Genomic DNA, 13,509 nt, shown 5'->3' with positions numbered 1-13,509 from the left:
TGTGTGTGTGTGTGTGTGTCTCTGTGTGTCTCCGTGTGTGTGTGTGTTTAACCTGTTTACTGTGTGCTCCTCAGGGTGGAGTGGTGCTGGTCCACTGTAACGCCGGCGTTTCTCGCTCTGCTTCTGTTGTCATCGGGTTCCTCATGTCCCAGGAGAAGATGTCATTTGATGAAGCCTTCAGCGCTGTGAAAACCGCCAGGCCTTACGTTCAGCCAAACCCAGGCTTTATGGGTCAGCTGAAGAAATATAACCCATCATTCCACACAAAGAATGTATTTTTGTAAACCGAAATGTCCTGTTCTTAGCATTTAGATGTTTCCCAAACTGCTTGATTACTGCACACGTCAGATTTCACACAGCGCTTGATGAGTTTATGAGTTGATTAGATGAAGCAGGCGTGTTAGATTTGTTAGACACCAGAAATGTGAAGTTTGGGGACTCCAGGGCCAGGATTGAGAAACGGTTTTAGTGTCAACGTCTTTTATTTCATATTTATATTTGATTAATTATATTAAAATGTTTTTTTTTAATGAATGTTTATGCTTATACTTGTTGCAAAAATACAACATTTTAAAAACCTTCGCTGCTGATTTATTGATGGCCTTTACATTTAGTGGGTGACTTTTATTTTGAAATGCATCGTGACCGGAAACTGTTCAGAGTCCGCGCACACGTCACGGCACAGCAACTGAAGAGACTTCGACAAAACAAATAAATCGGTGATATATTCACCTGTTTAGTGATTTTTAACGATATTTTACAGGTGTGTATAGAAGCATGTCGTGTGAAGCATCGGTCCAGAAACAAGTGCTCTTAATAATGGACAGTTTAGTCACTTCTATAGTGACAGAAATTTGTCAACTCGATATTTTTCAGTCAAAACGTCAAAATGGAAATCCAGAAACTGATATTAAAATGGTAAGTTCGTTCAAAAGTATAATGATTAACATTTTAACTTTTGTAAATATGTTAACCATTTTACTTTCACCAAAAATTACCGTGGTAACCATAGTTAACGTTACTTCCAAAATATACAATAGTTGAATGGTTATTTTACTGTAAAAAGATAATACACTAATATGGGAGTCCTTCGATTTAGATATTTTATGTGTTATTTTATATGAATCCCTTTTTTTCCGATGATAGCTGGTTAATATCAAACGACCTCAGTTAATGTTTGAACTATCAGAAAAAAGTGGACCTTGAAAAAAGAAAACATGCATAAATAAATAACAAAATATATGGATTTTCAAACCTTGGCATTTTCTTAATAAACGTGGGAGCGTCAATCCTCAACATTATGTGTGCGGAAACGTAATAAAGCTAACCTGTTGTATGCAACAGTTAGGTAAGCAAAACTTTTAATTTTACTTTAACAGTTAAACTGATTATTTCTTGTTTGATTCACAAGAATCTGACGGCTGCTATAAGGAAAATAACAAACTCAGCAGCTGAACACATCTGCAGAATCCTTCATAAAGCATCAAGTGGATCAAGAAAAGATCTTACACAACCAGATCAAGTCGACCATATGGTAGAGCAGCAGTTTGCTGGGAGTGGAAGACCACTTAACACTCATATCAAAGATGAGGAACATGTCAAAGGTGGTTCTCCTCATAATTAAATCATGTGTTACTGTTATTTTAATAGATTAAATAAGAAAAATGCACTGTTGTAGGAGGAGATCAGCAAGATTTCACCTCAGACGTTGTGTCGGGAATCCAGGAAAGATTGAATTGCACCCCATCTGGTGGACATCTTCTTCAGACTGTTGAAGTAACCCACATCCAGCTGTAATTGTTGTGTTTTTGAATATACAAAGGCTTTGATTTGTTGTGCATCAAACTAACATAACCCTGACTTCATCTAGGAAGAGCCGGAGTTTAGATTTGAAGAAGTATTTGTCCATGAAGAGGAACAAGTAGAGTGTCAAACTGCTGCCGTAGATGGTACAGACTACCTCACATTAATGCAATTGGATTAACATGGTATAATATGTTAATGTAAGGCCTAAATATACAATATCATATCTATAAACATGCCTTGTTCATGTTACAGAATCAATAGAGGCCGATGCAGATGAATCTGAATCTGTAGAGCATCAAAGAGAAGAGCAGTGGACCACTGAACCAAACTCTAAGGACGAATCAAATGATATTTCAGTACCATTAAACACACTGGATCCACCCGATATTATCGAGACAGGATTGGACGTCCCAATAGACGCCGCTGAAGAAGTGCAACCGAATGCAAGCGATGAGCAGAACATGTGCAAAATCTGCGGAAAGACCTTCACCCACCTCAACAACCTGAGAAGACACGAGCAGAAGCTCCACCGCGGAGAAACGCCTCACGCTTGCCAAGAGTGCGGAGAGCGTTTCGGCTCCAGACGCCTCCTCCAAATCCACCGCAGAGACCACAAGGTGGAAAAGCCTCACAAATGCACGCTCTGCGACAAGGTGTTTCGCTTGCCCAACCACTTGAGGAATCACATGATGAGTCACGGTGACCAGAGACCGTTCTCCTGCGCCGCATGTGGGAAGAGCTTCACCTTGATAAGCGTCCTCAGAGCTCATGAGCGAACGCATGCTGACGAGAAGAACTTTGTATGCTTGCAATGCGGTTCCAAGTTCCTCACCAAGTCTTACTTGGACTACCACCAGCGAGTTCACACTGGAGAAAAGCCATACCTGTGCAAACACTGTGGGAAGAGCTTTGCCCAAAAGGGCAACCTCAAGGCGCACGAAAGGCTTCACACGGGCGAACAGCCCTTCAGATGCGAGGACTGCGGAAAAACCTTCGTACACGCCAACACCTTCAAATCCCACAAGCAGCTCCACACGGGAGTCAAAGATTTCTGCTGTGAGCTTTGTGGGAAGGGCTTTCGGCGAGGAACGCATCTCAAGACTCATCTACTGACGCATTCTGGAGACAAACCGTTTAGTTGCGATGTATGCAGGAAGACTTTTGCCCTCAAAGGATCTCTGAAGACGCACCAGCTCACTCATACGGGGCAGAAGAGTTACGCTTGTAACGTCTGCAGTAAGCAGTTCACTCAGGCCAGCTCGCTAGCCAAACACAAACGGGTTCATACGGGAGAGAAACCGCACCGCTGCGGAAACTGTGACAAGCGTTTCTCTCAAAGCAGTCATCGTAACTATCACTTGAAGGTCTGCCAGTCTGGGACAAAAAGTTCTGCAAACTCTAATGTGGAAGAGAACTAACTGAACAGTCATTCCGTTTGTGCCTTTCTTGAAAAAACCTAACTGTGACCAAATATTTGAGACTTTTCTTAGAAGATCTGCAAGATGTTTCATGCCTAATTATTGGATATTATTAGGGTGACTCTCCTGGGTCAAATTTTACAATGAAATAAAGCAATTATATTTTGCATAAGGAAAACAAAATATATGAGACTATTTGAAGAGTTCATTTGCAAAAACGGATAACTCCGTTTTTAACAATTTTTAAAAATCATGTTTTTTTTTTCATTGTGCATTCCAATTAATCTCAATCAAACTGCAGTTGGGTTATTTTGATTAAGTAAAAATAACAAACAAAAATACAGCTAACTAACACAATAAAAACATGATAACATAAAAAATATGATTTTTGAAAAAAAAAAAAAACATCTGTTTTTGCAAATAAACTTCATTTGCAGATTTGTACATTTAATACTCAAATAAAATGTCTCAAAACCAAACTGAAATAAAGGAGTAGAAATGCAATTTAAAATGTAAAAAACGTAATTGCCATGGAAATAATGTCATGCAAAAAAAAAAAAAAGTAAAATATAATTTTTCTTTTAGATTTTTCTTTGAAATATGCAGAGCCCACAAGTGGACACAGTGTTGGAAAAAAAAATATTTGATGGGGAAAAAAATAATAAACATTTCAATGGTTTGCATTCACTCGCAAAAATATTGCATTCCCCTGAGAAACTTTGCATTCACTCACAAAAAGCATTGACATTATTTTCCCTCCTAAGTGATATTATTTCCATCACAGGTTTTGGGAACGAGAAAAAGCATTCAAATTTTTTTTCTCCCATCTCAATATTTCCCCATCACCATGACCCCATAGAAATACTACCAGCATTTAAGATGTTTTTTTGTGTAATGTGTAATATTAAAATTGTACACAAAACTCACTTTTCCACCATAGACGAAAGGGAGACATGCGTAATAAATAGCCAATTTTACTAATAAATGTTAAAAAAAACCACACATAAGATAGACATTTACTGTACATCTACTGACAAATACTACAAAGCAATCAAAGTTTTACAAAGAATTCAACTTTTAAATTAAGACATAGCAACAAATGGTAAACGTCAACTTAGAAATGAGAAACATTAGTTTTGGCATTCAGAGGAATGTAAAAATTATTTGTATTTTTTCTTTTTTACAGAGAGAGAGAGAGAAAGAAAAAAAAAAGCACTTTCCTGTTGACCAGGTTTATATACATAAGCGCAAAATATCACAGACCAAAAATGAAGGGTTTAAAAAGATTCAGAAAGTATAAATAAGTGGGAGCTAAGTTGAATTGACCTGTTTGACAGTTTTTGCAACCATAACCATAATGTTTGTTCACAGATGAATGAGCGTTCTTTTGTCTTAAAGGGGTCATATGATATTAAAGCATGTCAACATATTCTGTTACACCAAATACACAAAATAATGATCTTTAAAATCGCATCATATGACCTCTTTAAGCAAAATTGTTGTTGTGTTCTATCCGGGTGACTACGGTGGACACCAGCCTCTCCAGCTGCTCCGCCCTCTGTTTGCCCGTCTGCAGAACCTCCTCATGATTGGCCTTTTCCTCGCTGTCGTAGTCCATCACTGCCTCATTAGTTATCAAAGACAGAGCGAAGACGCGCATCCCACAGTGCCGTGCCACGATCACCTCGTGAACCGTACTCATGCCTAAAACACATGAAGTCTGGTTATTAAACTAGTTCACAGAACAAATTGCATATAAACAAATTTGAAATTCAATGTTATATAAAACCCATTATACAGAACAATAACTCACTGGTTACTAAACCACTGTTCATTTGCATAAAAAGTTAAATTTGGTTCAACTTAAGGTATGTTTACACCACCACTATTGTACTAAAAACGCTTTTTCCTGTGCGTTTTTGAGAAGTTTCGCATACAGACGACAATGTTGTCAAAACGATCGCCATTCATTCGGATTCGCAAAAACAACTAATGCATACCAGGCCAATAGCACATGCACATGACGTAACCGTTTACAAATCTTTGTGTTTTTATCGTTAGATTCTGCTATTGTAACTTTGTACTTTGAAACCCGTTTTCAAAAGTTTGCATTTTCGGTCCCCCAAAACACCGTTTTTGTGTAACTGAATGGCCAAAACCCATAAAAATTTCCTGTTTTAAGTTGAAAACTGTCCTGTAAACACTCCCTTAAGTTGCCTTGCAAAAGATTGAAAATGAATGCCTTCCAGCTACTTTGTTACAGCATCACTGTTCATTTGCATAGAGTTACATTTTAAACTGTCACATTTACATTTATGCATTTGGCAGATGCTTTTATACAAAGAGGCTTGTATTACATTTCAGGTATGCATTTCATTAGTTCAGGCATTCCCTGGCAATCGAACCCATGACCTACTACAGGAATACTAACTGTTGTCAGTTCGAATGCTCTTTTCAGCGTGTCGGAGAACTGCATAATACTCTATTATATTATTTTATATCATAAAGCTACAATAGCGTGTTCTGATTGGTTGGCTTTACAGCAGACGGGACTCTTACCGACAGCATCAGCTCCCAGTTTGTGCAGCATGCGGCACTCTGCGATCGTCTCGAACGACGGTCCGCCTAGAACGCAGTACACACCCTCTCGCAGGAAGTCACTGTAACCGAGCTCCGAACCCACGTCGAGCGCCAGCTGCTGGAGTTCTCGATCGTATGCGTCAGACATGCAGGGGAAACGAACGCCAAACCTAAAGAGGTCGAGTAAGGCTTATGTAGTGAACAGTATCTACAGGAGCACGTGTGGGAGGGATCTCTGCATGCCAAAACAGATCCGTGACATAACCGTGGTGATAAATAAACACATATAAACATGCCTTTCGTTATTGGGTCCAGCCAGAGGGTTGTTTCCAGCAAATCCAGGCATGTTGAGATGATCTTTGATGATCATGATGTCGCCTACTTTATAGTCCTGGTTTAGTCCGCCAGCGGCGTTGGTGAGAATCACGGTCTCCACACCCAGCAGTTTGAATATCCGCATGGGCATCGTAATCTAAAACAGAACAACAATCTTAGTTTGAGATGCTTTGAAACTCGCATCAGTTGCAGTTTGCACCAGCTGTGTTCCATTTGTGACCCTGGAGCACAAAACCTGTCTTAAGTAGCACTGGTATACTTATAGCAATAGCCAACAATACATTGTATGGGTCAAAATTATCAATTTTTCTTTTATGCCAAAAATCATTAGGGTATTAAGTAAAGATCATGTTCCATGAAGATATTTAGTAAACTTCCTACCGTAAATATATCAAAACTTCATTTTTGATTGGTAATATGCATGGCTAAGGTCTACATTTGGACAACGTTAACGCCGATTTTCTCAATATTTAGATATTTTTTTTTGCACCCTCAGATTCCAGGTTTGGCCAAATATTGGCACAAACCATACATCAATGGAAAGCTTATTTATCCAGCTTTCAGATGATGTATACATTTTAATTTCAGAAAATTTACCCTTATGACTGGTTTTGTGATCTAGGGTCACATTTGTGCTGTTTTTTTAATTGTTGATCAAGCATCAGATGGACAACTTGTTGCACCTTGCAGATATTAGCAGTACGTTTTAAGTTTTAGCGCATACATAACCGGTGTAAATGCTATAAGTGTTCTGGCCTTTGCATTCCACAGGGTCAATCAGGCACACAACACAACCAGTTAAAACTAATTCTGTTTTCAATAAGGTCATGTGTGGACCAAATATAGTTAGTTCCTGGTTAAGAAGGATCTTTAGGTCAGAGTCCTTCAAGTTTGTGCAACTTGCAATTTCAGTGATATTTAAATATACAGAAGTGAACCGTTCTTAAACCCAGAGGCTTGGATCAGCACCCAGGACCGTTTGGATCTGTAATCCAACAATACAGCCACAACCACCTCTCAATTTAACTGTCAGACTGACAAAGAGCTGTATTGTTGACATGTTTTGGACTCGGACGAGCCAGAATGTGTGTATTATAGGGTGCTCGTACCTTTTGGATGGGATATCCCTCATAGAGATGAAACCGTCCCTGCATGCAGACACAAGGTCTGCCCTTCAAAGTGCCAAACACCAGCCGTCCAGCGTGACCGTGCACTGCAGAAGAGAAAGAAATGCACAGATTCAGTAATGGTTTTAACAAGATAAGATACACAATATTCTAAATTATTCAGTAAACCGCACCTGTACTTTGGGGGAAGTTGGGGATGTCCCTGTAGTCGAAGGCCACCTGGTCTTTCAAGGCGTCAGCCAGTCCACCCAAACCCGAACCGCACACGATGCCCACCAGAGGACGCACTGCAGTCTGGGACCGAAGCCAGTCAGCTGTGGCCTGGCAATCCTCATAGCTGTACCTGCGAAGACAGAATGGAAAAAATGAGTTTAAGAGGCCCCACACATGACTGTAACTGAATGTGTTTCCACATGTCTGACACACTTGAATGTCACACACAGTCGCATTACACTTTTATACAATATACTTACACAACTGACATATATACAATAGCATTTGCATATGTATTACATAACTACATATTATACAACAATGTAACTAAGATGTTGAATACTGTAACATATTTGAATGCCTATGAAGCCTGCAGATACCAAATAAAAATATCCTGCAACACGAGCCACTTTCTGACACATCACTGCTGTAAACTGAGCGGCTGACTACTAAAATAAACTTCCTGTGACAGAGCATCTTTATGATTAGTACTATGGCCTTTGCACAAAAAAGTAACATAAAAATTAATTTAGATTTACAATTTAATTGCAGCAAATATACATTTCAATACAATCAATTGTCAAAACAATTAGCCTACTGTTCTCAAAATAACTAGCAGATGTTTAAAAAGCACTTCTCCAGAGATAGTATGGTATTAGTGGTATTTATAAGTAGTAGGCTAGGTTAATGGTTGACCAATATTATTGGCTAATTAAACATATCTAGAGAGTACGGTGTCAAGATTATATTGTGTCTGTTATACAGTAGCTATATGTTATATTTTACAATTTTATTTTTGTACATTTTAACAGAATGTCAATACAATCAATTCAAAGTCAATTTTTCCCTCCAATACATATGTACTTCAAAGCGTTCTTTCTCAACCCCGCGTTTAAATCCCCAAACATTCGCTTAAGTAACGGTTCCGTTCGCTTCGCGGGAAACACGCATCACCACGTGCTCGTCAAGTGCTGCTAAAATTCGGTTAAATTACATTTTACACAGTTAATGAAAGAATGAACGGATGAATTATTATAGGTCGACTTTAACCAGCTAACTGAACTCCCTGTACTATGCCACTGATCGAATAACTTACATAAATAGAAACTCAACCATATAGTTCACTTTCAAAAGACAGAATGAAGACAGTAGAACTAGAAAATTAGATTCGAAAAAATAATAATCGTTTACCCAGTGCTGCTCTCAGGAAACATGATTAAAATCGCTGGAAAAATCCTTCGGAAATGTCGATGTTACTATGTAGCGATGTATGGTAAGACACGAACGTACGCGACGAATTACCAATATTTTTGGTATGTATTTTTATTACTCAAAAATAAAAGAGATGATAATAAAACAACACCACAAGAACGAGACGCGAGAATGAATAAAGCGCTTTTAAAATCCCTTTTAAAAATCTCGTAGCCGGTTTCTTATAGAGCCGCCGCTTCCGCCGCTCCGCCCCGCGTTTGACGCAAACGAGAAGCGGAACACCTCCTGATGGGTGGGCCGTCATGGGCTCATGGTCTGTTATCAGTAACATCTCACTAAAACTTGAGCAACAGCTGTCAGACTGAACAGCCTGGAAATTGGTTTTCCTAGATTAGATTTATGGATGGTTGAACAGCACAACCGCACGTGACTAAGAGTCATCCAAATATAAACACTGTCATGTGGGTCCATGTGTATTTGGCTTGTTCAAACTAATTCACAATGATTCAGATAAAGAAATCATGCACTTTTACACAGATAGCCTCAACTGCCTTTTCTTTTTGGCTTTGTATCCATAAACTGGACAACAGGCGTATGATATGTAGCTAATACTAAAATTTCAGGGTGTGTATTTAGAAACATTAAGTATGTAAAACCTATTTTGTTGAGTTCTGAACATATGCAAGAACATATTTCGTCCTGCTTTGCTCCGCCTGGGTCAACATTGCAGAAATGCCTAAGAAAGTTTCATAAGTCAAAGAATTCAGTTCTCCAGCATTCCCCTCATGCTAAATCAGGGGTGTCCAATCCTGCTTCGTCCTGCAGAGTTTAACTCCAGTCCTAAATAAACACACCGAAACCAACTAAACAAGGTCTTCAGATTCTCTAGAAACTTCCACGCAAGTGTGTCGAAGCTGGCTGGAGGCAAACTGGACACTGGCCCTCCCGGAGCAGGATTGGACGCTCTTGTACTAAATGTATCCTAAATTCATCACAGAAGTTATTGCAGCATTTGCATTTACATTTAGTCATTTTGTAGATGCTTTTATCCTAAACGACTTACAAATGTGGACAATAGAAGCAATCAAGAACAAAAGAGCAATAATATGTAATTGTTGTTCTTATTCCTATTGTTGTATGTTTCTATTTATGTTTAATTAGTATGTAGCACCGTGGTCCTGCGAGACATGACATTTCGTTCCATTATATGTCCACACATGTAGCAGAATGACAATAAAGTTCAACTTGACTTGACTTTAAGTGCTTTGACAAGTCTCAGTTAGCCTAATATAGCAAGGTTTTTTAAATAATAAATTCAAAGGAAACAAGTAGATAGAATAGAAAAAGAATAGAGAATGCTAGTGTTAGAGGCTCATTTTTATAATAAATTAAAAGAAAACAAGTAGATAGGAAAAGAATAGGGAACGCTAGTGAATAAAAATAATTACAAACCCATATGTTTAAATGCATGCTTTTTTATTTTAGACTAAGAACAGGATCTACCAGGGTGTCTCAGAGACTCAGAAAGAGTTCACGACCCCCGTTGACCTATGACCTGTTTCAAACATATCACATTAGGTAGAAGAATCCTATTCATATTAGCACCTCGTATAACACACTTCCCACACATGATCATGTCAGTCAAAACCATCTTAGGGTTATCAATGAAGAATGATGATTCATTTTATTTGATCACCTCTGTGACTGCCAGTTTAATGCAATATTTATCGTAACAGCACAGTTCCTACATCAGCCCATTAAATTACTCAATGGCACCTAAATCCCAGCATCATCGCAATTCATGACATCATAATTCTCTGAAACTGCTTCTGCTTTTTGTGTCATGTCCCACTGTAAAAAAAAATCCATAAAAACCATCTTAGGGTTATCAATGAAGAATGATGATTCATTTTATTTGATCACCTCTGTGACTGCCAGTTTAATGCAATATTTATCGTAACAGCACAGTTCCTACATCAGCCCATTAAATTACTCAATGGCACCTAAAGCCCGGCATCATCGCAATTCATGACATCACAATTCTCTGAAACTGCTTCTGCTTTTTGTGTCATGTCCCACTGTAAAAAAAAATCCGTAAAATACGGTAGCAACATTTTAGGTTTTACGGTTTTAACTTAAATTTACAGTTAAATACCGTAATTCCATTAACTGATATAATGTTAATATACCAACCTTATTGAAGTACTGAAATCTGTTTTGTATCTTTGTAATGCACTGATAACCACCAAATGCAGGCGGTGATGAGAAAGTCACATGATGAACAAAAGCCCATCACAAGCAGCTTTTAAATAATAACATATATAGAAGGCGCACAGTGTCATTCACACAAACACTAAACACCATCATGGTAACACACATTAAACTGAAATAATGCAATAAACATTCATTTAACAACAACCCTAATATACAAAACTGATAAGAAAAAACTAAGAAGAAACATAGTTATTTCAACAAAAAAACATCAAATTTGAAATGTAACGCAGGGAATTCTGGGAATGTCAATTTACGGTTATTCACTGTAAATTATACGGTCTTTCTCACTTCCAAAAACAGTATACTACCATAAAATTACATGTAATGTCGAATACAGTTTTTCACCGTGTATATAGTAGGGTTACCGTTAACCGTTTAACAGGTTTTTACTGTAGCATTTTTACAGTCTTTTACCGTTAAATTCATGGTCATTTTTTACAGCTGTTGTGATCATCCAGTAGTTCAAGGTACCCACACGTGACTAAATGACAAACAGATAAGCATAATATTTACAACCTCACCTATAATAAAAGGCCTTATAGGGGGCCCTGTTTTTGCCTCAGTCACTGTTGTGACTGTTTATAATCAACCCAAAAAACATAGCTGAAGAAAAGAAATGGCTGTGCAGAGCTCAACCTGTATTGATGACGCGTTTTTTTCTTTGCACAAGCTGACACGCTTGTATCCTGACCAATGGTGTAACCGCTCGGCTCATGATGGCACAAAACAATTTAGCCGTTTCCTCAGAGGTTACAGCTTTGTAGGAATCAATAAAAATGTTCCCAAAGCTGTCCCGGTGCCAAGTTTATTATGCAACAAGTCCTGCAGAACAAGGTCAGGAGGCCCTTAGAATGTCTCACCTTTGTGATTTGAAGCAAATTAAACATTACTTGAAAGCCTCCATCTAAATAAGCAAAATAAATCAGCCTGGGGGGGGGGTTTGTTTTACACTAGTCAACATTTCAAATGGATCAGGTTGTCCCAAAACCTAAAACGCGTTCTTGTCTTAGGACAACTTTTTTGATCCGCTTCAAATGTTGATTACTGTAGATTGGAGGAATTGCGTCTGATCAGCACGAGTCTTGAACGAACACATGAATCTTTACGCAACAAACTGCACACATAACATTCTGGTAATATTGTTATCCACGTCTGATAATTGCAAAGCATACTCACTCCAGACCAAGGGTGTGCATGAAAGTCACATGTTGCGGTCAGCGCAGGAAGTGAGCAGGCCTGTCGTCATCATGCATAGTGACCCTATTATTCATAATGATTGAGAGTGTGTGCGCAACGTGTGAAATGCATGTGAGTTTAACGGGTTTAGCTTGACGTCTTTGACAAGACTATGCGGTTTGGCTAATGCATGCATCAGTCCTTTTATGAGTTCCTTATTATTGATTAAGAAGGCCACAAGCTCAGTTGAGACAAGTCATGAGCAAAATTTGGCAGATCTAGAATTTTCCAAGCTTCAGTATCGATTAATATCTACAGATTGACACAGGGGTGACTGAGAATCTGCAGAAATGTGAAATTGAATGAAGAATGGCTTTTATGGCAGAATCAAGTGTAGTCAAAGATAGGAAATAAAACAGTCCAGTACCAAATGGGCCACTTACTGGCATTTCCTGAACTGACAAGCACTGAGGTGTTTTTGTGTGATCTATGTGAAAAAGGCTGGTCCAGTAAGAATCTTCTAATTTAGTAGGACTGAGAAACATTGTTGGATTTGTCTATAATGTTACTTAATAAATGTGTGGGTCAGTTTGACTGCAGAAATTCACTGCCAGACATATTTGGACTCGGACCAAAGCAAATGTAAACTTTAACTCGGTTTTTCTCTCACAGCCTTTCATTAAACTTCCTGTGCAGCAAACACTGAGCCTTAGTAATTATACAGACAGGTCCAAAAGTCAATCTCGAACGGCTTCTATTTGGCATTTTTGCTAATTTAGTGCAGATTATTCAAAAAATTAAAAAAGTTTTTCAGCACCTTTCGAAGAGGAAGAACTTTGAGAAACATATGAGGAAATTTTGGACATTATAAAAGTGATGCAATAGGAAGAGGGGGTCATAAAGAGGTCTTATGATGCGATTTCAAGTTTTCCTTTCTCTTTGGAGTGTTACAAGCTCTTGGTGCATAAAGAAGATCTGTAAAGTTGCAAAGACTAAAGTCTCAAATCCAAAGAGATATTCTTTATAAAAGTTAAGAGTCAGCCACGCCTACCTAAAACGGCTCGTTCTAACACGCCCCCACATATCTACATCACTATGTGGAAAAATTTGCATAACGCCGCCCAAATGTTAACGCAAAGAAAGAAGGCGTAACTTTAATTCTCACTGTAGTATTGTTGACGCTGCAGCCATGTCCTGAAGACGCTGTGTGCTTCGTTGTGAAAGCGAAACTACTTTGGCCTTCCAAAAATGGACACGACTAGAAATCAGTGGTTAAGTTGTATTTACAACACTGTTCCAAAACTGGATAGCTGGCCAATCACAGCACACCTCGCTTTTCAGACCGATGAGCTTTGTAAAAATCGACG

At 38.5% G+C, this 13,509-nt stretch overlaps 2 protein-coding genes across 5 annotated transcripts; one reads left to right on the top strand and one right to left on the bottom strand.

Moving 5' to 3' along the window:
- The first annotated feature begins 662 nt into the window (after positions 1-662).
- On the top strand, positions 663-3,348 carry LOC107728027 (zinc finger protein OZF-like). 3 transcript variants are annotated; one of them, XM_016538082.1, is made up of 6 exons: positions 663-763; positions 877-918; positions 1,412-1,604; positions 1,679-1,776; positions 1,871-1,949; positions 2,059-3,348. In XM_016538082.1, the coding sequence occupies exons 2-6, from the start codon at positions 916-918 to the stop codon at positions 3,222-3,224; spliced, it is 1,539 nt and encodes a 512-aa protein (XP_016393568.1). In that variant the 5' UTR covers positions 663-763; positions 877-915; the 3' UTR covers positions 3,225-3,348. The 3 variants fall into 3 exon arrangements, with proteins under 3 accessions (XP_016393568.1, XP_016393569.1, XP_016393567.1); XM_016538083.1 differs by lacking the exon at positions 877-918; XM_016538081.1 differs by having other exon boundaries at positions 663-918.
- Positions 3,349-3,846: 498 nt separating this feature from the next.
- On the bottom strand, positions 3,847-8,898 carry LOC107728028 (purine nucleoside phosphorylase-like). Of its 2 annotated transcripts, none has more exons than XM_016538084.1 (7): positions 8,672-8,898; positions 7,441-7,610; positions 7,250-7,353; positions 6,101-6,276; positions 5,784-5,974; positions 4,711-4,928; positions 3,847-4,616 (listed from the first exon to the last, which is right to left on the bottom strand). In XM_016538084.1, exons 1-6 carry the CDS (start codon positions 8,692-8,694, stop codon positions 4,711-4,713), a joined length of 882 nt encoding a protein of 293 aa, XP_016393570.1. In that variant the 5' UTR covers positions 8,695-8,898; the 3' UTR covers positions 3,847-4,616. The 2 variants fall into 2 exon arrangements, with proteins under 2 accessions (XP_016393570.1, XP_016393571.1); XM_016538085.1 differs by having other exon boundaries at positions 3,847-4,620; positions 4,715-4,928.
- Between the last annotated feature and the right edge of the window lie 4,611 nt (positions 8,899-13,509).

The sequence above is a fragment of the Sinocyclocheilus rhinocerous genome, unplaced genomic scaffold (genome assembly GCF_001515625.1).
Source record: "Sinocyclocheilus rhinocerous isolate Xijiao unplaced genomic scaffold, SAMN03320098_v1.1 scaffold1900, whole genome shotgun sequence".
Lineage (NCBI taxonomy): Eukaryota > Metazoa > Chordata > Actinopteri > Cypriniformes > Cyprinidae > Sinocyclocheilus > Sinocyclocheilus rhinocerous.
This window is presented reverse-complemented; position numbering and strand designations above follow the sequence as displayed.